General features: G+C 40.5%; 1 protein-coding gene across 6 annotated transcripts in view; it reads left to right on the top strand.

Moving 5' to 3' along the window:
- The window catches only part of LOC139751395 (BLOC-2 complex member HPS3), a 186,387-nt gene extending 168,178 nt beyond the window's left edge, over window positions 1-18,209 (top strand). For all 6 annotated transcript variants that reach the window (XM_071666777.1, XM_071666775.1, XM_071666776.1 and 3 more), the window contains 2 exons: window positions 2,902-3,016; window positions 17,619-18,209. In XM_071666777.1, the coding sequence (XP_071522878.1) occupies window positions 2,902-3,016; window positions 17,619-17,800 (297 nt within the window). In that variant the 3' untranslated portion in view covers window positions 17,801-18,209. The remainder of the gene's footprint in view (window positions 1-2,901; window positions 3,017-17,618) is intronic.
- The last annotated feature ends 2,759 nt before the right edge of the window (window positions 18,210-20,968 follow it).

Raw genomic sequence — 20,968 nt, 5'->3', positions numbered from 1 at the left:
AGTAGTAGATGGGAACATGAAGAAGGAGTATTAGGTAGACATAGTACGTTTGAACATTAGGTATACACATTAGAGAGAAGTAGTCAGTAGGAACATTAGGTAGAAGCCTCTGAAAACGCTGTGCTAGAGTTGCACCTCTACCGGTTGTCTGTTTAGGATGATGCACTAAAGGCCAAAAAGCAGTACAGGAGTTCGCCAGCTATGGAGAGACTTTGTCATGACTCTCCCACTGAAGGAGTTCCCCAAGGGAATGGGCATCAAAGATTTAGGTAGATAGACAGAAGGTGAGAATAAATGAAGTTAGGTATGTGGGTAAGAATGGGAGATACTTAGTACTGTTTACATGTGTGAGACAAGTGTATGACACAGAGAAGGTGGGAGGTGGGTTGGTGAGAAAGTTAGGGAATGGTGGAATGATGAGAGTAAAGAGGGGTATGTGGATGGTTCTTCCAGGAAAGAAGTGTGATTGATTGGAAGTTATACAGGCAAAAGTGATTATAGGTCAAAAGAAAGGTGTAGGGGCAGAGGAAGAGGGCACATAAGATTTGTGGTGAGTGAGTAGCAGCAAAGTTCAGGGAAATTAAGAAGAGGTTTTGGAAGGAGATTAATAGTGAGAAAAACAAGAGAGCAAATGGGAACTTGGTGAAAGAAGCAAATGGGGAAGTGGGTACAGACAGTGATGAGGGGTGAAGAGGAGATGGTGCAAGTATTTTGAAGGATTATTAAATGTTTTCATGATCAGGTTTTTGGGTTACGGAACTAAGAAAGTCATGGCAAGTGACTTGGTGAAGAGAATAGAGGTGGTGAAAGCTCTCATAAAATGAAATGTAGTAAGGTATGTGGAGTGGATGGTATTGCTGTTGAATTTCATAAGAAAGGGGGTGACTGTGTTATTGACTGGTTAGTTAGGATTTTCACCGTGTGCTTGGATGATGGTGAGGTGCCTAAGGATTGTCAGAATGCGTGTATAGTGCCATTGTATAAAGGCAAGGGTGACAGAGGTTTGTTGATTGTAGCTGGTAAGTTGTATGGGAGCATGATGATTGAGAGGGCGGTGGCATGCATAAAGAATCAGACTGGAGAGGAAAAATGTGGCTTCAGGAGTAGTAGAGGATATGTGGATTTAGCGTTTGCTTTCAAAAATGTGTGTAAGAAATATGCATAAAAACAGAAAGATTTGTATGTGGAATTTATGGATCTGGAGAAGGCATATGATAGTGTTAATAGAGATGCTTTTGTAGGAGAAAAATATTAGATTTGAGGAGTTTTTATCAAGAGAGTAAGGCATATGTGTGTGTGAAGTTTTATCTGCAGCAGGGGTGCGTGATGTCACCATGGCTTTTTAATTTGTATATAGGTGGGATGGTAAGGGAGGTAATTGGAAGGATCTAGGAGAAAGGGGCAGGTATGCAGTCTATAGGGGTTGAGGGGGGCCTGGGAAGTGAGTCAGTCATTGTTTGGTGATGACATGTCTGAGTTTGGGAGAGTGTGTGAAGGAGAAAGTTATGAGTAAATGTGAATAAAAGCAAGGTTATTAGGTTTAGTAGTGCAGAGAGACAAGGTAGTTGGGATGTGAGTTTGTGGAGAAAACTTTGAGGAAGTAAATTATTTTAGATGTCTGAAAGTGGATATGGCAGTGAATGGCACTGTGGAAGTAGAGGTGACTCATAGGGTGGGTGAGGGGGTGAAGCAATGTATGTAAAGAGTTCACTACCTGAGAGGGTGAAAATGGGTATGTTTCAAGGTATGGTAGTCCCAGTGATACTATGTGGATGCAAAGCATGGACTTTAGATGAGAATGAAGAGTAGAGGGTGAATGTCTTGGAAATAGAATGTTTGAGGATGATGTATGGTATGAAGAAGGTCGATCAAGTTATTAGTGATAGTTTAAGAGAGAGATGGGGTAAAAAAAAAGTATGCCTGAGAGAACTGAAGATGGTACGCTGAAATATAGAGACAAAGAGGATATATGTGTAAGAAGTGGACACAAAGAGGAGGAGAGCAAATTGGAGATGGGGGGGGGGGGTGAAGTAAAAAAAAAAAAAAAAAAAAAAAAAAAAAAAAAAACTTTTGAGTGCTTGGGGCCTGAGTATGTGGGAGGGTGAAAGATGTGCATGGGATTGAGTGAATTGGAGTGATGTGGTATACAGGAGGTAACATGCTGTCACTGGACTGAACCAGGGCATATGAAGCAGTTAGGGGAAACCACAAAAAGCTCTGTGGGGCCTGGTTGTGAATAGGGGGCTAATGTTTTTGTGCATTACATACAACAGCTAGAGAAGGGATGCAAGTGATTGAGGCCTTTTCTTCATCTTTTCTTGGTGCTACCTTTCTAATGTAGGACATGGTAAACAAGCAGGAAAATTGAAAATGTTATTTGTAGTTACAAAGGGATAATTCCTTTCTTTAATGGTGTTACTTAAGTCATCTGGCTTTATCAGTTTTCAGACAAATCTTTTAAAAGAAGTGAGAAAATTCATTGATTGTGAGTTTATAGAGCAAAAAGAGGTGTCTGCAGCTAAAATAAATCATCAAAGACACTTGATAGTGAAAGTGTTAACTGTAGTAAACATAATTTTACAGACATTGTCATTTTCCAGTTATATGACTTATTCTTCCTTTTTTTCTGAAAGGACTGCCATTCAGTGGGTGAATCTCTTTTTAGTACTTAATTACATTGTTTTGTTTTAAGTAAGTGCTTATGATTAAGTTTCAATGATGAAATAAACAAAATGAGAATGAATTATTAAGCATGTCAGAGTGGTAGTTTCTAGTCTCTGTTAAGGGGTGTAAAAAGATACACAGTGACTAAGTATAATTAGTGGTAACTACTTCGTTTTACATAAGGAAAAGTAGAGTATTTGAAAGCCATAAATGATTTAAAGTATTTCTGGTTGTCAGGATATGTATGAGTCACCATTGGAGTGGGAAGAACTCGTGCTGAAGGTGATCAATCAGAAGTCTAGTCTCCCTGAATCAGATCCCTCCTACCAAGTTTATGCTGATGTTTTGAATGGTGAGTAATACAGGAAGTAATAAACATGTCAGATCTTTTTTTTTTCATCCGAACAGGAACTTGGCCAGTGAGTAATGGAAATGAAAGAGCCTCTTATTTTAACCCTTTAGGTACTAACCACATAGGGTGTACAACTCATTGGCACAGCACTACCATATAATTCCCTATTTGTACTGTACAGGAAAGAAGTTTTCCACTAGTGCAGCACGATGTCTGCATTAACCGTGTCCACAGTTATTTTCATCTATTCTTTCACCAAACTTTTACTTTAAAAGTATATTTTTTACATCGTTATTAACAAGTTTCTTCTGTATGTTCATATTATGTCCTCTGGTTGGTCTCTCCTTATATCTCTTTAAGAAAACTGTTCACTATCCACAATGTTAATCTCTTTTAAAAACTTAAAGTTTATGATGAGGTCACCCTTCAGTCTTCTATCTTCTAAGGTGAATACCTTTAAAGCCATAGCCCTTCCCTGTAACTTAGCTCTCTTAATTCTGTTACCATCTTTCTTGCCCTCCTTTGGACTTTCTCTTTGAGCTCTTTGTGCTTCTTTAGGTGTGGTGACTAAATATGAGAAATTCTAGTTTTATCCTTGAGAAAAATATGAATAGCTTGCTACATATTTCCTTAATCCAATACATGTCTGTAGACAGTTTGTTTCCCTAACTATTCTCCAAATTTGGGACCCAGTTGACAGGTTAGGGATGATGTTGACTCCCAGGTCCTTTTCACACATGGAATCCTGAAGCTTATTTTCTGTTAGTTAATAATCATATGAGGGCCATCTTTTGCTTTGTCCCATCCTCATTACTTTACATTTGCTCTAGAACTTATTAAAGTTCCCACATAATGTGATGCAATCCTCCTTACTTTTTACTTCCCTCATGAACTTAACGACATTTTCGAATGTATACATGTAAGATTCTATACCTTCAAGCAAGTCATTGATATAGATCAAGAAGAGTAATGGTCCCAGAACTGAACCCTTTGGCATGCTGCTGGCCATTTCATCCCATTTAGAAAAGGGTCCTATAACCTGTGTTCTCCCCCACTGAAATAACATCTGATCCATTGCAAGAGTTTCCCCCTTATTCTTGCCAGGCGATCCAGCTTCTTACTCTGCCTCCCATGTGGTACAGTGTAAAATGTTTTCTAGTAGTTCAAATACAGACAGTCCACCCAGTCTTCCATTTTGTCAAGGACTGAGGTAACTCTCTCATAGAACTCTAAGAGGTTGTTACACATGACCTCTTTTCTCTAAAACCATGCTGTCTCTCACTTAGGAAATTTCTTCTCTGTAGAAAGTCACCCACTTATTTTCTAATAATCTTTTTCAAAACCTTACACACTACACTCATTACTGAGACCAATTTGTAATTCAGTGCCTGTTCCTGGTCTCTTTTCTTGTATATAGGTATGACATGTACCCTTTTCTATTCCCTTGAAACTTTGCCTTTCACTGGTGACATCTTGAACAGTAATTCAATTGGTTTATCTTGCATATCTATAGCACATATGGTAAAATTTCATCAGAACCATGAGCCCTTTATGGGTCAAGTTCTTTTAGTATCTTTTCGTAGATTTCTGAATAATTTCCCTCTTAGTCTGATACTTAGCAACTTATATATGGAATATTTTGAGACTAAAATTTTAGTTTCAGTCAGTAATCATCTCAAAGTCTGGGATGTGGATGTGTGATCCTAGTGGCCATCCTCCCAAGAGTGTGATGTTTTCTTTAATAAATCAAATAACATCCACCCCACTATCAGATTCAAGATGGAATGGGAAAAAGAAGGCAAACTGCCCTTTCATGATGTGTTGAAAGATACAGAATCTGATCATTTGTCCTTTAAAATCCACAGGAAGCCTACCAACTCTGAGATCTATATTCATTATTTCTCAGTACATGATTCTCCTATAAAAATGTCAGTAGTTATGTCTGTTTTAAGAGCACTACAGATATGTGATCCCATAGGCCTGGTAGATGAATGTAGTCATATAAGATGTATCTTTAGGCAGTTACATTATCCCCATTGGTTTGTGAACAAAGCTTGCTAGAAAGCTAGGAAGACATTGTATGCTTCTTGTAACAAAAATGTGACAAATATGAATGTCCAAATGTTTAGTGTTGCCCTATTCTCCCAACTTAGCTAATCTAAGACATGTTCTGAAAAACAGTGCTTTTAATGTTGCTTTCCAGTACAATAACATCATCAGTAAGACATTAGTGAATAGTAGGCCAAGTCAAGCAACAATTGGGAGTGTTTATACTGTCAAATGCAAAGCATTTAAAAATATTTATATGGGCTAGACTGGAAAAGCTGTAACAGAGATGTTATTGACATGGTCATGCGGTATGCAGGGATGTCCACAAAAATGTGATCACTAAACATATTCATGAAAATTGTCTCCCCTTGGATCTTGAAAATCCTGTTATTCTATACCCCTCTGCAGATTATGCCACACGCAACATCATTGAATCTGTCTTAATTGCTAATACTAAGAACTTCAATTTGTCCCGAGGTAGTTTTAAAGCCCATCCTTGCATCAACCAAATCAATATGAGAGAACTGACAAAAAAGAAAGACTTAAATAGAGAGTTGTTTAAGATACACCCACTTACCCATGTCAACTCCTGCCATGTGACCCCCCTTAGTCACTCTCCTTTACAGTGGTAACTACCAGAATAAAGTGGACAGCGGTTGATCTCTACAAATTGATGCTGGATGACGGGACTCATGTGTGATAATGGGATTTATCTAACTTTAAGCAGTGGTACCTGATGAGGTGGATTGTCTCCCCTAAACCTGTCGTGCCACATGTTTAGAAAAATTACATGTTAAATCAAATTGTTTAAACTCCTACTGAAATGCTATTTCAACTTCATACCATCATCACATACTGATGTAATCATCATATCTCTCTCTCAGGGGTTGGCGAGAGGACAAGAGCAAGGGAAGGAGTAGCACTACTCCTGAAACAGGAGTGGTGGGAGTATGTGATAGAATGTAAGAAAGTAAACTCTAGATTCATATGGGTAAAACTGAAAGTGGATGGAGAGAGATGGGTGATTATTGGTGCCTATGCACCTGGGCATGAGAAGAAAGATCATGAGAGGCAAGTGTTTTGGGAGCAGCTGAGTGAGTGTGTTAGTAGTTTTGATGCCCGAGACCAGGTTATAGTGATGGGTGATTTGAATGCAAAGGTGAGTAATGTGGTGGTTGAGGGAATAATTGGTGTACATGGGATGTTCAGTGTTGTAAATGGAAATGGTGAAGAGATCGTAGATTTGTGTGCTGAAAAAAGGACTGGTGATTGGGAATACCTGGTTTAAAAAGAGAGTTATACGTAAGTACAGATATGTAAGTAGAGGTGTAAGGAGAGATGGCCAGATGGATTATGTGTTAATTGGTAGGCACATGAAAGAGAGACTTATGGATGTTAATGTGCTGAGAGGTGCAACTGGAGGGATGTCTGATCATTGTCTTGTGGAAGCGAAGGTGAAGATTTGTAAAGGTTTTCAGAGAAGACGAGTGAATGTTGGGGTGAAGAAAGTGGTGAGAGTAAGTGAGCTTGGGAATGAGACTTGTGTGAGGAAGTTTCAGGAGAGACTGAGTGCAGATTGGAAAAAGGTGAGAGCGAAGGACGTAAGGGGAGTGGGGGAGGAATGGGATGTATTTAGGGAAGCTGTGATGGCTTGCGCAAAAGATGTTTTTTGGCATGAGAAGCGTGGGAGGTTGGCAGATTAGAAAGGGTAGTGAGTGGTGGGATGAAGAAGTAAGATTATTAGTGAAAGAGAAGAGAGAGACATTTGGATGATTTTTGCAGGGAAATAGTGCAAATGAGTGGGAGATGTATAAAAGAAAGAGGCAGGAGGTCAAGAGAAAGGTGCAAGAGGTGAAAAAGAGGGCAAATGAGAGTTGGGGTGAGAGATTATCATTAAATTTTAGGGAGAATGAAAAGATATTTTGGAAGGAGGTAAATAAAGTGCGTAAGACAAGAGAATAAATGGGAACATCGGTGAAGGGGTCTAATAGGGAGGTGATAACAAGTAGTAGTGATGTGCGGAGATGGAGTGAGTATTCTGAAGGTTTGTTGATGTGTTAGATGATAGAGTGGCAGATATGGGGTGTTTTAGTCTAGGTGGTGTGCGAAGTGAAAGTGACAGGGAGAGTGGTTTGGCAAACAGAGAGGAGGTAGTGAAAGCTTTGCGGAAGATGAAAGCCGGCAAGGTGGCGGGTTTGGATGGTATTGCAGTGGAATTTATTAAAAAAGGGGGTGACTGTGTTGTTGACTCATAGGTGAGGATATTAAATGTATGTATGGCTCATGGTGAAGTGCCTGAGGATTGGCGGAATGCATGCATAGTTCCAGTGTACAAAGGCAAAGGGGATAAAGGTGAGTGTTCAAATTACGGAGGTGTAAGTTTGTCGCATATTCCCGGGAAATTATATGGGAGGGTATTGATTGAGAGGTTGAAGGCATGTACAGCGCATCAGATTGGGGAAGAGCAGTGTGGTTTCAGAAGTGGTAGAGGATGTATGGATCAGGTTTTTGCTTTGAAGAATGTATGTGAGAAATACTTAGAAAAGCAGATGGATTTGTATGTAGCACTTATGGACCTGGAGAAGGCATATGATGGAGTTGATAGAGATGCTCTGTGGAAAGTATTAAGAGTATATGGTGTGGGAGGCAAGTTGCTAGAGGCAGTGAAAAGTTTTTATTGAGAATGTAAGGCATGTGTACCAGTAGGAAGAGAGGAAAATGAGTGGTTCTCAGTGAATGTCGGTTTGCGGCAGTGGTGCATGATGTCTCCATGGTTGTTTAATTTGTTTATGGATAGGGTTGTTAGGGAGGTCAATGCAAGAGTTTTAGAAAGAGGGGCAAGTATGCAGCCTCTTGTGGATGAGAGAGCTTGGGAATTGAGTCAATTGTTGTTTGCTGATGATACAGCACTGGTGGCTGATTCATGTGAGAAACTGCAGAAGCTGATGACTGAGTTTGGTAAAGTTTGTGAAAGAAGAAAGTTGAGAGTAAATGTGAATAAGAGCAAGGTTATGAGGTACAGTAGGGTTGAGGGTCAAGTCAATTGGGAGGTAAGTTTGAATGGAGAAAAACTGGAGGAAGTGAAGTGTTTTAGATATCTGGGAGTGGATTTGGCAGCGGATGGAACCATGGAAGCGGAAGTGAATCATAGGGTGGGGGAGGGGGCGAAAATTCTGGGAGCCTTGAAGAATGTGTGGAAGTTGAGAGCATTATCTCGGAAAGCAAAAATGGGTATGTTTGAAGGAATAGTGGTTCCAACAATGTTGTATGGTTGCAAGGCGTGGGCTATGGATAGAGTTGTGCGCAGGAGGGTGGATGTGCTGGAAATGAGATGTTTGAGGACAATGAGTGGTGTGAGGTGGGTTGATCGAGTAAGTAATAATAGGGTAAGATAGATGTGTGGGAATAAAAAGAGTGTGGTTGAGAGAGCAGAAGAGGGTGCTTTGAAATGGTTTGGTCACATGGAGAGAATGAGTGAGGAAAGATTGACCAAGAGGATATATGTGTCAGAGGTGGAGGGAACGAAGAGAAGTGGGAGACCAAATTGGAAGTGTAAAGATGGAGTGAAAAAGCTTTTGAGTGATCGTGGCCTGAACATGCAGGAGGGTGAAAGGCGCGCAAGGAATAGAGTGAATTGGAACGATGTGGTATACCAGGGTCGACGTGCTGTCAGTGGATTGAACCAGGGCATGTGAAGCGTCTGGGGTAAACCATGGAAAGCTGTGTAGGTATGTATATTTGCGTGTGTGGACGTATGTATATACATGTGTATGGCGGTGGGTTGGGCCATTTCTTTTGTCTGTTTCCTTGCGCTACCTCGCAAATGCGGGAGACAGCGACAAAGCAAAAAATATATATATATATATATATATATATATATATATATATATATATATATATATATATATATATATATATATATAAATAAGCACCCAGACACGCACATATACGTACCTATACATTTCAACGTATACATACACATACATACACAGACACATACATATATATACACATGTACATATTCACACATGCTGCCTTCATCCATTCCCAGGGCCACCCCACTACAACTGAAATGGCACCCCCTACCCCCACGTGTGCATGAGGTAGCACTAGGAAAAGACAACAAAGACCACATTCGTTCACACTCAGTCTCTAGCTGTCATGTCTAATGCACCGAAACCAAACTTCCCTTTTCACATCCAGGCCCTAGGCCTTCATCCATTCCCATCACTACCCCACCACACTAGAAATAGCCCCCCTCCTTTTTTTACAGCGAGGTAGTGCCAGGAAAAGACAAAAAAGGCCACATTCACTCACACTTAATCTCTAGCTGTCATGTGTAATGCACCGAAACCATAGCTCCCTTTATCACATCCAGGCCCCACAGATCTTTCCATGGTTTATCCCAGACGCTTCTTGTTCCCTCCACCTCTGACACATATATCCTCATTGTCAACCTTTCCTCACTTATTCTCTCCATGTGTCCAAATCATTTCAACACACGCTCTTCTGCTCTCTCAACCATACTCTTTTTGTTACCACACATCTCTCTTACTTTCATTTCTAACTCAATCAATCCACTTCACACCACATACTGTCCTCAAACATTTCATTTTCAATACATCCACCCTCCTCTGTACAACCCTATCTATAGCCCATGCTGTGCAACCATATAACATTGTTGGAACTACTATTCCTACAAACATACCCATTTTTGCTATATAGCCCATGCCTTACTCTCAGCTTTCTCCTTTCACACTTTTCCAAACTCAGTCACCAACCTCTGCGGTTTCTTACACGAATCAGCCACCAGAGCTGTATCATCAGCGAACAACAACTTACTTCCCAGTCCTTTACATCCACAACAGACTGCATACTTCCCCCTCTCTCTAACACTCTTGTATTTAACTCCCTAACCACCCCATCCATAAACAAATTTACAACCATGGGCACATCACATAGCCCTGCTGCAAACCGACATTCAATGGAAACCAATCACTTTCTTCTCTTCCTACTCATGCACATGCCTTACATCCTTTGTAAAAACTTTTCACTTCTTAACAACTTACTTCCCACACCATATGCTCTTATAACCTTCCACAAAGCATCTCTATCAGCCCTATCATATGTTTTCTCTAAATCTGTGGATACTATATACAAATCCATCTGTTTTTTAAGTATTTCTCATACATTCTTCAAATCAAACACCTGATCCACACATTTCCTCTACCACTTTTGAAACCACACTGCTCTTCCCCAATCTGGTGCTATGTACATGCCTTCACCCTCTCAATCAATACCCTCCCATATAATTTCTCAGGAATACTCAACAGACTTATGCCTCTGTAGTTTGAACACACCTTTATCTGCTTTGCCTTTGTGCAGTGGCACTATGCTTGCATTCCTCCAATCCTCAGGCACTTCACCATGATCCATACATACATTGAATATCCTCACCAACCGGTCAACAACACAGTCACCCCTTTTTTAATATATTCCACTGCAATATCATCCAAACCTGCTGCCTTGCCAGATACCATCTTATGGAAAACTTTCACTACCTCTTCTCTCTTAACCAAAACACTCTCCCCGACCCTCTCACACATGCACCACCCCGACCAAAACACCCTATATCTACCATCAAACACATTCAACAAACCTTCAAAATACTCCATCTCCTCACTTCATCACTACTTGTTATTACTTCCCCATTTGCCCCCTTCACCGATGTTCCCATTCGTTCTCTTGTCTTGCGCTTATTGTTTACTTCCTTCCAAATCATCTTTTTATTCTCCCTCAAGTTTAATTATACTCTCTCACCCCAACTCTCATTTGCCTTTGGTGATGGGAGATGAAAGAATACTTCCCATGTACTGCCTTCTTGTCATAGGTGATAAAAGGCAGCCAGGGCTGGAAACCCTCCCCTCCTTGTATTCCACTTTCTGAAATATGGAACAGAAGGAGCCAAGCTGAGAGTGCTCATCTTCCTATAAGGCTAAGGTTGGTGTATCTGAATATGTTTGGATGTCACCAAGGTGAGAAGAAGGGAGAGTTAAGTAGGATGTTTGAGAAGAACTTCGGTGTTCTGTCTCTGAGTGAATCAGTTGATGGGGAAGGAGTAAGAATGGTTTGGGAACATTTTAGGGGTAATGTCAGGGGTTAGGGTCAAGGAAAGAGCTAAGGAAGGGATAGCACTTGTGCTGAACCAGATATTGTGGGAATATATGAAAAAGTTTAAGGAAGTGAGCCTAAGGCTGATATGGATGGAAATGAAAGTTGCTTATATACCTGGAACAAGAGGAGAAAAGAAGAGATAAGTGTTTTGGGAGGAGATGATGGGTGTGTCAACAGCTTTGATGCAAGGGAGTGAGTATTAGTGATGCGTGATTTAAAAACATGAGGGAGTAATGTGCCTGTTGTGGGTATGATTGGGAGTATTAAGCATCTTGTGGAGGTTTGTACCAAAAAAGGACTGATTATTAGGAATACCTGATTTAGAAAGAGTCATATGATTGCCCATTTCATCTGAGCTTATGTTAAAAAAGAATATGCATGTGTCTCTGGGGCCTGGTAAGGGATAGGGGCTGTGGTTTCTGTGCATTGCTAGTGACTGTTAAAGAAAGGATGTGAGAATGTGGCCTTTCTTTGTCTGTTCCTGGCACTACTTCACAAATGTGGGAGATAACAGATTAAAAAAAAAAAAAAAGGATGAATAGGAAAGATGGCAAGCAGGTATAATTGAATCCTTTACTACCTGATAGAAATATAAAGACGTAATAGGCAGCGGGTTTGGATGGTATTGCAGTGGAATTTATTTAAAAAGGGGGTGACTGTATTGTTGACTGGTTGGTAAGGTTATTTAATGTATGTATGACTCATGGTGAGGTGCCTGAGGATTGGCGGAATGCTTGCATAGTGCCATTGTACAAAGGCAAAGGGGATAAGAGTGAGTGCTCAAATTACAGAGGTATAAGTTTGTTGAGTATTCCTGGGAAATTATATGGGAGGGTATTGATTGAGAGGGTGAAGACATGTATAGAGCATCAGATTGGGGAAGAGCAGTGTGGTTTCAGAAGTGGTAGAGGATGTGTGGATCAGGTGTTTGCTTTGAAGAATGTATGTGAGAAATACTTAGAAAAGCAAATGGATTTGTATGTAGCATTTATGGATCTGGAGAAGGCATATGATAGAGTTGATAGAGATGCTCTGTGGAAGGTATTAAGAATATATGGTGTGGGAGGCAAGTTGTTAGAAGCAGTGAAAAGTTTTTATCGAGGATGTAAGGCATGTGTACGTGTAGGAAGAGAGGAAAGTGATTGGTTCTCAGTGAATGTAGGTTTGCGGCAGGGGTGTGTGATGTCTCCATGGTTGTTTAATGTGTTTATGGATGGGGTTGTTAGGGAGGTAAATGCAAGAGTTTTGGAAAGAGGGGCAAGTATGAAGTCTGTTGTGGATGAGAGAGCTTGGGAAGTGAGTCAGTTGTTGTTCGCTGATGATACAGCACTGGTGGCTGATTCATGTGAGAAACTGCAGAAGCTGGTGACTGAGTTTGGTAAAGTGTGTGAAAGAAGAAAGTTAAGAGTAAATGTGAATAAGAGCAAGGTTATTAGGTACAGTAGGGTTGAGGGTCAAGTCAATTGGGAGGTAAGTTTGAATGGAGAAAAACTGGAGGAAGGAAAGTGTTTTAGATATCTGGGAGTGGATCTGGCAGCGGATGGAACCATGGAAGCGGAAGTGAATCATAGGGTGGGGGAGGGGGCGAAAATCCTGGGAGCCTTGAAGAATGTGTGGAAGTCGAGAACATTATCTCGGAAAGCAAAAATGGGTATGTTTGAAGGAATAGTGGTTCCAACAATGTTGTATGGTTGCGAGGCGTGGGCTATGGATAGAGTTGTGCGCAGGAGGGTGGATGTGCTGGAAATGAGATGTTTGAGGACAATGTGTGGTGTGAGGTGGTTTGATCGAGTAAGTAATGTAAGGGTAAGAGAGATGTGTGGAAATAAAAAGAGTGTGGTTGAGAGAGCAGAAGAGGGTGTTTTGAAATGGTTTGGTCACATGGAGAGAATGAGTGAGGAAAGATTGACCAAGAGGATATATGTGTCGGAGTTGGAGGGAACGAAGAGAAGTGGGAGACCAAATTGGAGGTGAAAAAGATTTTGAGTGATCGGGGCCTGAACATGCAGGAGGGTGAAAGGCAGGCAAGGAATAGAGTGAATTGGATCGATGTGGTATACAGGGATTGACGTGCTGTCAGTGGATTGAATCAGGGCATGTGAAGCGTCTGGGGTAAACCATGGAAAGTTGTGTGGGGCCTGGATGTGGAAAGGGAGCTGTGGTTTTGGGCATTATTGCATGGCAGCTAGAGACTGAGTGTAAACAAATGGGGCCTTTGTTGTCTTTTCCTAGCGCTACCTCGCACACATGAGGGGGGAGGGGGATGGTATTCCATGTGTGGCGAGGTGGCGATGGGAATGAATAAAGGCAGACAGTGTGAATTGTGTGCATGGGTATATAGGTATGTGTCTGTGCGTGTATATATATGTGTACATTGAGATGTATAGGTATGTATATTTGCGTGTGTGGACGTGTATGTATATACATGTGTAAGGGGGTGGGTTGGGCGATTTCTTTCGTCTGTTTCCTTGCGCTACCTCGCTAACGCGGGAGACAGTGACAAAGCAAAATAAAGAAATAAATAGGAAAAGAGGAATTTATATGGGTGGGAATAGTGTGTTAGGTGATATATCTTGGAAAAAGGCTTTTGTTAAGGTTAACTTGGAGATATTGAGTGTAGAATGGCATAAGGTGAGAACAAATGAAGCAAGAGGAGTGTGTGAGGAATGGGAAATATTTAGAGAATCACTGCTTACATGTGTGAGAGTATTGTGTGGCTTGTGAAAGATAGGGGGTGAACACATGAGAAAGGGTAGTAAGTGGTCGGATAACAAATTTAAGTTACTGGTGAAAGAGAAAAGTGATTTGAGTGAATGTTTTCTGCAGGGAAGTACTACCAGTGATTTGGAAATGTACAAGGTAAAGTGGCATGAGGTTAAGAGGAAGATGTAGAGGCTGAAAAAGGGAGCAAGTGAGAGTAATGGTGAATATTAGTAGACTTCAGAGACAATAAGGAAACATTTTGGAAGGAGGCTAATAATATGAGAAGAACAGGAGAACACACTAGAACATCAGTGCAGGTGAAGAGATGGAGTGAGTATTTTGAAGGATTAATAATTGAGTGGCATATGTAGAGTGTTTTTGACATTGTGGAGGCCTAAAAAGTGAGCAAGTCATGGCAGTTGGTTTAGTGAAAGGAAAAGACTTGTGTGAGATTAAGTTCAGCATAGTGGCTGCAATGGGTGGTGTTGCAGATGAATTCTTAAGAAAGGGGGCATTTGTATTTTTGATTGGTAATTTAAGGATTGGCAGAATACCCGTGTAGTGCCACTCTTTAATGGCAAGGAGTACAAAAGCGAATGTTCAAATTACAGAAGTATTAGTTTGCTTAGTCTGCCGGGTAAGTTGTATGGGAGTGGTGACTGAGATCTTGGCATTGTAAAGGAACATTGTGGCTTGAGGAGTGGTAGAGGATGTGTGTATCAGGTGTTTTCTTTGACAAATGTGTGTGAGAAATACTTAAAGAAATAGAAGGATTTGTATGGGGTTGAAGTGGATCAGGAAAAACCATATCATATGATAGGCCTGATAAAGATGCATTGTTGAAAGTGTTATGAACATATGGTGTGGAAGGAAATCTGCTAGAAGCAGTGAGGAGCTTTACTGTGAGAGTAAGGCATGTGTGCAAGTAGGAAGAGAAGGGGAAGAGTAGTTCAAGGTGAAGGTTGGTCTGCAGCAGGGGCATGTGATGTCACCATGACTGTTTAATCTGTTTATAGATGGGGTGGCCTGGGAGGTGAATGCAAGGGAGAGGAGTAGGCTTGCAGTCATTTGGGATGGGGCAGCCTGGAAGGTAAGTCAGTTCTTGTTTGCTACTGATATGGCATTGATGGCAGAATCGAAAAAGAAACTGTGGAAGCTAGTGTCTTAGTTTGCAAGATTGTATGAGAGGAGAATGTTGAGAGAAAATGTGAATAAAGACAAGGTTTTTAAGCTTAGCACAGAAGAGAGACAGGTCAGCTAGAGTATGAGAGTGGATGGAGAGAAACTGAAGGAAGTGAGTTGTTCTAGATACTTGGAAATGGATATGATAGTAAATGAAACCATGGAAACAGGTGAACCATAGGGTGGGTGAGGGGGGCCAAGATCCTGAGCACATTGAGAATCTTTGGAATGATAGGTCATTGTCAGCAGCGACAAAGATGGGCTTGTTTGATGGTATAGTAGTTCCTCGTTATCCTACATATGGGTATACTACAGTTACACCACCAAATTTCCAGAAACTGATGGTTCGGCAGCTCCTTTAGTCCAGACAAAATTACTTTAGGGAACTTGAAATTACTGCAACCACCAGGCTAGTTTACTGGGCAGCCACAGATGGCGTTGTGTGTAGGGCGCACTTATTTACATTCTTTACACTGCACTTGGTGGTGGTGATACTGCAATTCTGTGAGATTCTTAGCTCATTTTGCCTAAATTTAACCCTAGCTATGGCTTCTAAGACATATGAGAGTGTCATTTGTAGTGTCAAAAGTAAACCAGTCCATATCGATCCAAGATAAAGTAGAACTGTTGGAAAAAATGGCCTGTGGTGTTTTGGTGCGTAAGTTCTGTGACATCTATAGTATTGGTTCATTAACTGTTTATGATATAAAGAAGCAAAGGGAAAAAATATTGAAATTCTATGCAGACAGCAATTCCAAGAAGCACATGATGACTAGATAAACCATGAAAGATGGTAAGAGTACTGAGCATGATCAAGTGATGATGGAATGGTTTTGACAGTGTCAGAGTGATGGAGTGGACTTGTCAGGTAGTATAATAATGGACTAGGCTGAGTTTTGTTCCATAAAGAACTTAAATTACAACATGAGTGTGACTATAGTGAAGGATGGCATCAAAGATTCAAGAAGCATCACAGAATTTCCATGAATAAAGTGTGCAGAGAAAAGTGGTCTGTAAACCAAGGAGGAGCTGCCAAGTATGTGGATGAATTTGCGAAACACGTAGCTGACGAGCACCTCAGTCCTGAGCAGGTGTATGATGCAGACGAAACTGCTTTATTCTGGCGATGCACACCTAGGAAAACGCTAACAGCAGAAGACGAAGAAGATCCCACTGGATTCAAACAATCTAAGGACAGACTTACCCTCTTAGGGTGCTCAAACATTTGATATTTGTTTAATTTGAATTTCTAACAGTCCATGGTATACTTTAGACACATGGGAGATGTATAATTAATGGGTTAGAGGTGTGTTGATGAATCATAATTACGTGACCACTGTTGGTCCGGCAAAATGGTTAATCGGGCAAGGCTTTGGAACCAAGAGTGTCGGAAAATCGGTGGTGTACCTGTATTTCCTTTACTTACAGGCTGAATCTTGTTAGGGTGTATCTGAATTTTTAACTCATATAAAAGTATTTCTTCCCACAGGAGAGGCCATAGAGCAAGCCTCTCTCTCTGTCTGTCTGTCTCTGTCTGTCTGTCTGTCTCTCTCTCTCTCTCTGTCTCTCTCTGTCTCTCTCTCTCTGTCTCTCTCTCTCTGTCTCTCTCTCTCTCTGTCTCTCTCTCTCTCTGTCTCTCTCTGTCTCTCTCTCTCTCTCTGTCTCTCTCTCTCTCTCTGTCTCTCTCTGTCTCTCTCTCTCTCTCTCTCTCTCTCTCTCTCTCTCTCTCTCTCTCTCTCTCTCTCTCTCTCTCTCTCTCTCTCTCTCTCTCTCTCTCTCATTTACTTTCTGCACTGTAGTTTGGAATTTCATTCAAATGTGTTAGTCATTCACATGGCTGAATTACACAGCTGTTTCTGTACCTAGTTCACAAAAGAAAGAATTGAGCCATCACTATTGATGGGCTAAGGGTAGTACAAAATGTATGCCATTGAGATATAGATATAAAAAGTAGAAGATTGACTAATTCCTTGTGATGGATTTTATGGGAAGTAGCTGAAGTATTTGGAGACTTTATATTGTGAAGTGAAAAGTGATGATTTATTTGTTGAGAACAGGATTTGTAAAGTAAATTATGGAATAATGAGTTCTTGTGGACACGGATTTTTTTTTTATTTTTCCTCAGTAGATAAAGACCTTACTTGACTGAAGCAAGTGGGAACATTTCCAGAAGCTGACAGTAAGAGAAAAGAATAGTAAATGAGCTTGTGTTTGCAAGAGGTTTATCAGTAGAAAACTTAAGAGCGAATGTTTTGAGATGAGGATTTTATGAAAAGTTTGCCTGGATCACACTGCTTTTTTAAGGGAGAAGTTCTTTTAGCCATACTTGTGTTGACATGATCAGTTCTCTCAGAGTTAAGATGTATATAGCCATACTGTGCTTTGTTATTGTGTATCCAAAAACTGTTTATCTTATTGCCAGTGAACATTGATCTTACTTGGAAACACTTTTTTCAAATCTTGTAGTGATTCTGTTCATTTGATCTGTCCACAGATGTTCTGGGTGACTTGGTGGTGTCATCTCCATTGGATGTTTTTATGCGTATTATTCCCAGTAGTCGTCACGAAGAATTACGAGGTCATATCCGCCAGTGTCACTCAGCTGCTTTGGCTGTACACCTTCGCACTTCTCTTATGACTTATGCTCATAATGTCTTAACACAAATGTCTAAATAATAGGCATTGCCCACAAACCTATAAAGAAAATTTATATAATTATTTATGACTTCCTGCCTAATTTGCAGATCTGCATCATGTAATGATTTTGTTCATGCTAATCTCAGCTTTAATATTGTAATGTTACATATTTTCTTAAATAAGGAGTTGAAATGTAAGCTATTACTGAAGGACGGGATGTCTTAATACCTTTTAAAATTTTCCCAGTATCCAAGATACAGACTATACAATTCCCTCCCAAGTAACCCTACATTTTTATCACACATTTTCAAAGTAGTGAGGTTTAGATAAAGGTTAGATTTGGTCTGTATCAGAAATCATCAATTTCTCTCAGTGATTTCATTATGTATTAAAAGTCTAAGTAAAATTCTAATAGCTGTAGAATATCATATTAAAAAATGCAAATTTATATTGGTATTATTTGTATTATAGTTTATTTTTTCATCATTATTTATCAGTGTGAATTTTCAGACAAATGATGAGGCTTTGCAGAGTTAACCTTTTCCATGAAAAAAATTATTCATGTCAGTAACTAGGGCATTGACCGCAAGTGAATGCAAGTACAGATAGTTCCTAACATTGTTTAAAGTTTCTCTCTTGAAGATTAGTTTGTCCAGAAAGCTGTGAGGAAATCTTGATTTCCAGGGGATAGAAGACTCAAATCCGTGGGATTAGAACCATCTCTCCCCGTATCGTCTAATGAGGTCAATGCCTGTCTACCTTTGCTAACTCCTCATTCGGCGGTAGTGGCTCTAACTTGTTCCAGGTGTGCTCCTCCCCAGTCAGCAGCAACATAATTGTTCTGCTGGGTGTCAGGCTGCACCAGGCTGACCACATAATTCTCCAGATCTCCAAACCAGTCCTACATATCCAGACTTCTGTCTCTGATAGACACCCTTCTGACAGGTGCTATTTGCTTGTGGAGTGTGTATGGTCCTGGATTTCATTTAAATAACTTGGGAAGGTCCTTGAGGAAGTTGGTTGATTGTTAATTGTTATCTATTCATGTGATGGCACAGTCCCAGTTACCTATCTCAGGGTCCAAACCACTTACCATACTGTCTTTGCCAAAAGTAAAGGCACGAAAGGGCCATCAACTTATCATGAAAATTGTTTCTTGTCTTTTATTGAGACCTTGGCAAGTGCAACATGCTAAGTCATGCATCAACAGCATTAATCACATGCTTGGTAGCATAGTGGTAATGCATCATAAGCATCAGTTTGTGACTAGCAACCATAAGTCTTGAGTCTGTTTTGTTTGTCTCTGCATGTTGGGTATTTTTTTCTCCATATTTGTCCACACTTACCTAGCTTTGTGCCATCCCATTATCTCCAAGAGAGTTACAATGGAGGACATTGCAGCAATGAAAGCTTTATACAAAGCAGAACATAATTTGAAATATATTGCTGAGCAAACAAGAGTCTGCCAGTGAAGTGTCCAAAGGTTGATGGAGTGGTTTAAGGAATCATTGGGATCAGTTTTACCAGCTCCTCTTGCCAAATCTAGAAGGCCAAGATTAATGTCTCTTAACAACCATAAAGTGATTGCAAGACAAGTTAAGGCTTCTTTATCCCCAACAGCATGTGAAATCAAGCAGAACTCTAACATGTTCAAACATGTTTCACTTAAGTGTTCAAAAGTTACTTCATAATGACTTGGGATTGCATAGTTTTGTGCAGAGGTAACTTGTCCGAGGTAAACCATGGAAAGGTCTGTGGGACTTAGATATGGATAGGGAGCTGTGGTTTCGGTACATTACACATGACAGCGAGAGAATGAGTGTGAGCAGATGTGGCCTTTTTTGGTCTGTTTCCTGGCACTTCCTCGCTGACACAGGGAGTAACAAATGCTGATTCCTGTAGGATTGGGTGGTGCTGGGAATGGATGAGTGAAAGCAGGTATGATTATGTACAGACAGCTGGAGAAGTATCATTACACTTTTGGTGTCATACTTGACACAGCGTATGAAAGAAACTGAACAAAAGTCATAACTCGTGTCACATTGGTATCCCTATGTATGTCTTATGTGGGTAAATGTGGATTTGGCAGTGATACACACATCCTTGTATGCTTATTTGTATAATAGGTAATGTGTATGGTGTCACTATGATGGTAATTTATAATAAAACTCAAATGGTATGGTATTCATGTCAGCTCATAATGTGAAGTCGTGCATACGACAGTGACCAACACCTGTCCACATTCTAGTTTATAAGGGTGATTCTTGTCACGTAGTATAGATTATAAATCATATGGGAAACAGACACATTGTGATTATTTGTCTTCAGCTTACCTCAATAATCGACGTTAGAGGACACCTAAAACTTCAGTAAGTGACCGAAGACGTCTGAGTGAGGCTTGCCAAAAACAATAAAAAAAAAGGAAATGAATAGATAAACTGGCAATGCTGACACCTGTGGGTTGACAGCAACTTCATATAAGACAGATCTCTTGTATACCGAAACCATATAATGACAGCAGTAAATTTTTAAAAGTCATATAGATAATGATCCTCTTGAGACATGACTTATGTCTGGGACAGAAAACCAGAAATGTTCAGGAACGGTTTGTTCATTAATATATGGAGTGGGAACCCCTATATTAAGCAAACAGTTGAGTCTATTTGGCATGGAAGCCACCAACGATGTCAGGCCGCGTCTTTGATACGTAGATTTTCCCATGCCCGCAGAACAGCAGTGGTAACCTCGTCATGGCAATGACTAATGCAGGTTTACCGCACTGCCCTTGTCTGGGCATCCCAGACATGTTCTATGAGATCAAAGTCAGGGGATTTAGGAGGAAGTGGCATAGGGTTATACGTGGGTGTTGCTGAAATCAATCCTGGACAACCCAGCCAGTGTGTATTGGACTGTTGTTTTGCTGTAAGTAGAAAGGTTTTGGCTTGGGGAACAGTAGAGCAGTCACAGTGGGTATTGGCACCTCCTCCCCACTTCCAAAATTTCTACGTACTTTTCTCCGGTGAAGTGGCCCAGTCCCACAGAAACAGGGTTACCAATCCTTCAAATATGACCAGACCCACAGTGCTCACTATGATATCCATTGTACCCAGTTGTAACAATACTTTCACATAATACCCTCCAACAACAAGGACTTCAACCCAGGATTCAAGTCCTGACTGTTGAAGGGTATTATATGTGTGTTTATAT

Source organism: Panulirus ornatus, chromosome 11, assembly GCF_036320965.1.
Source record: "Panulirus ornatus isolate Po-2019 chromosome 11, ASM3632096v1, whole genome shotgun sequence".
Lineage (NCBI taxonomy): Eukaryota > Metazoa > Arthropoda > Malacostraca > Decapoda > Palinuridae > Panulirus > Panulirus ornatus.
The sequence above is the reverse complement of the archived record's forward strand: the minus strand, read 5'-3'. Positions and strand labels throughout refer to the sequence as shown.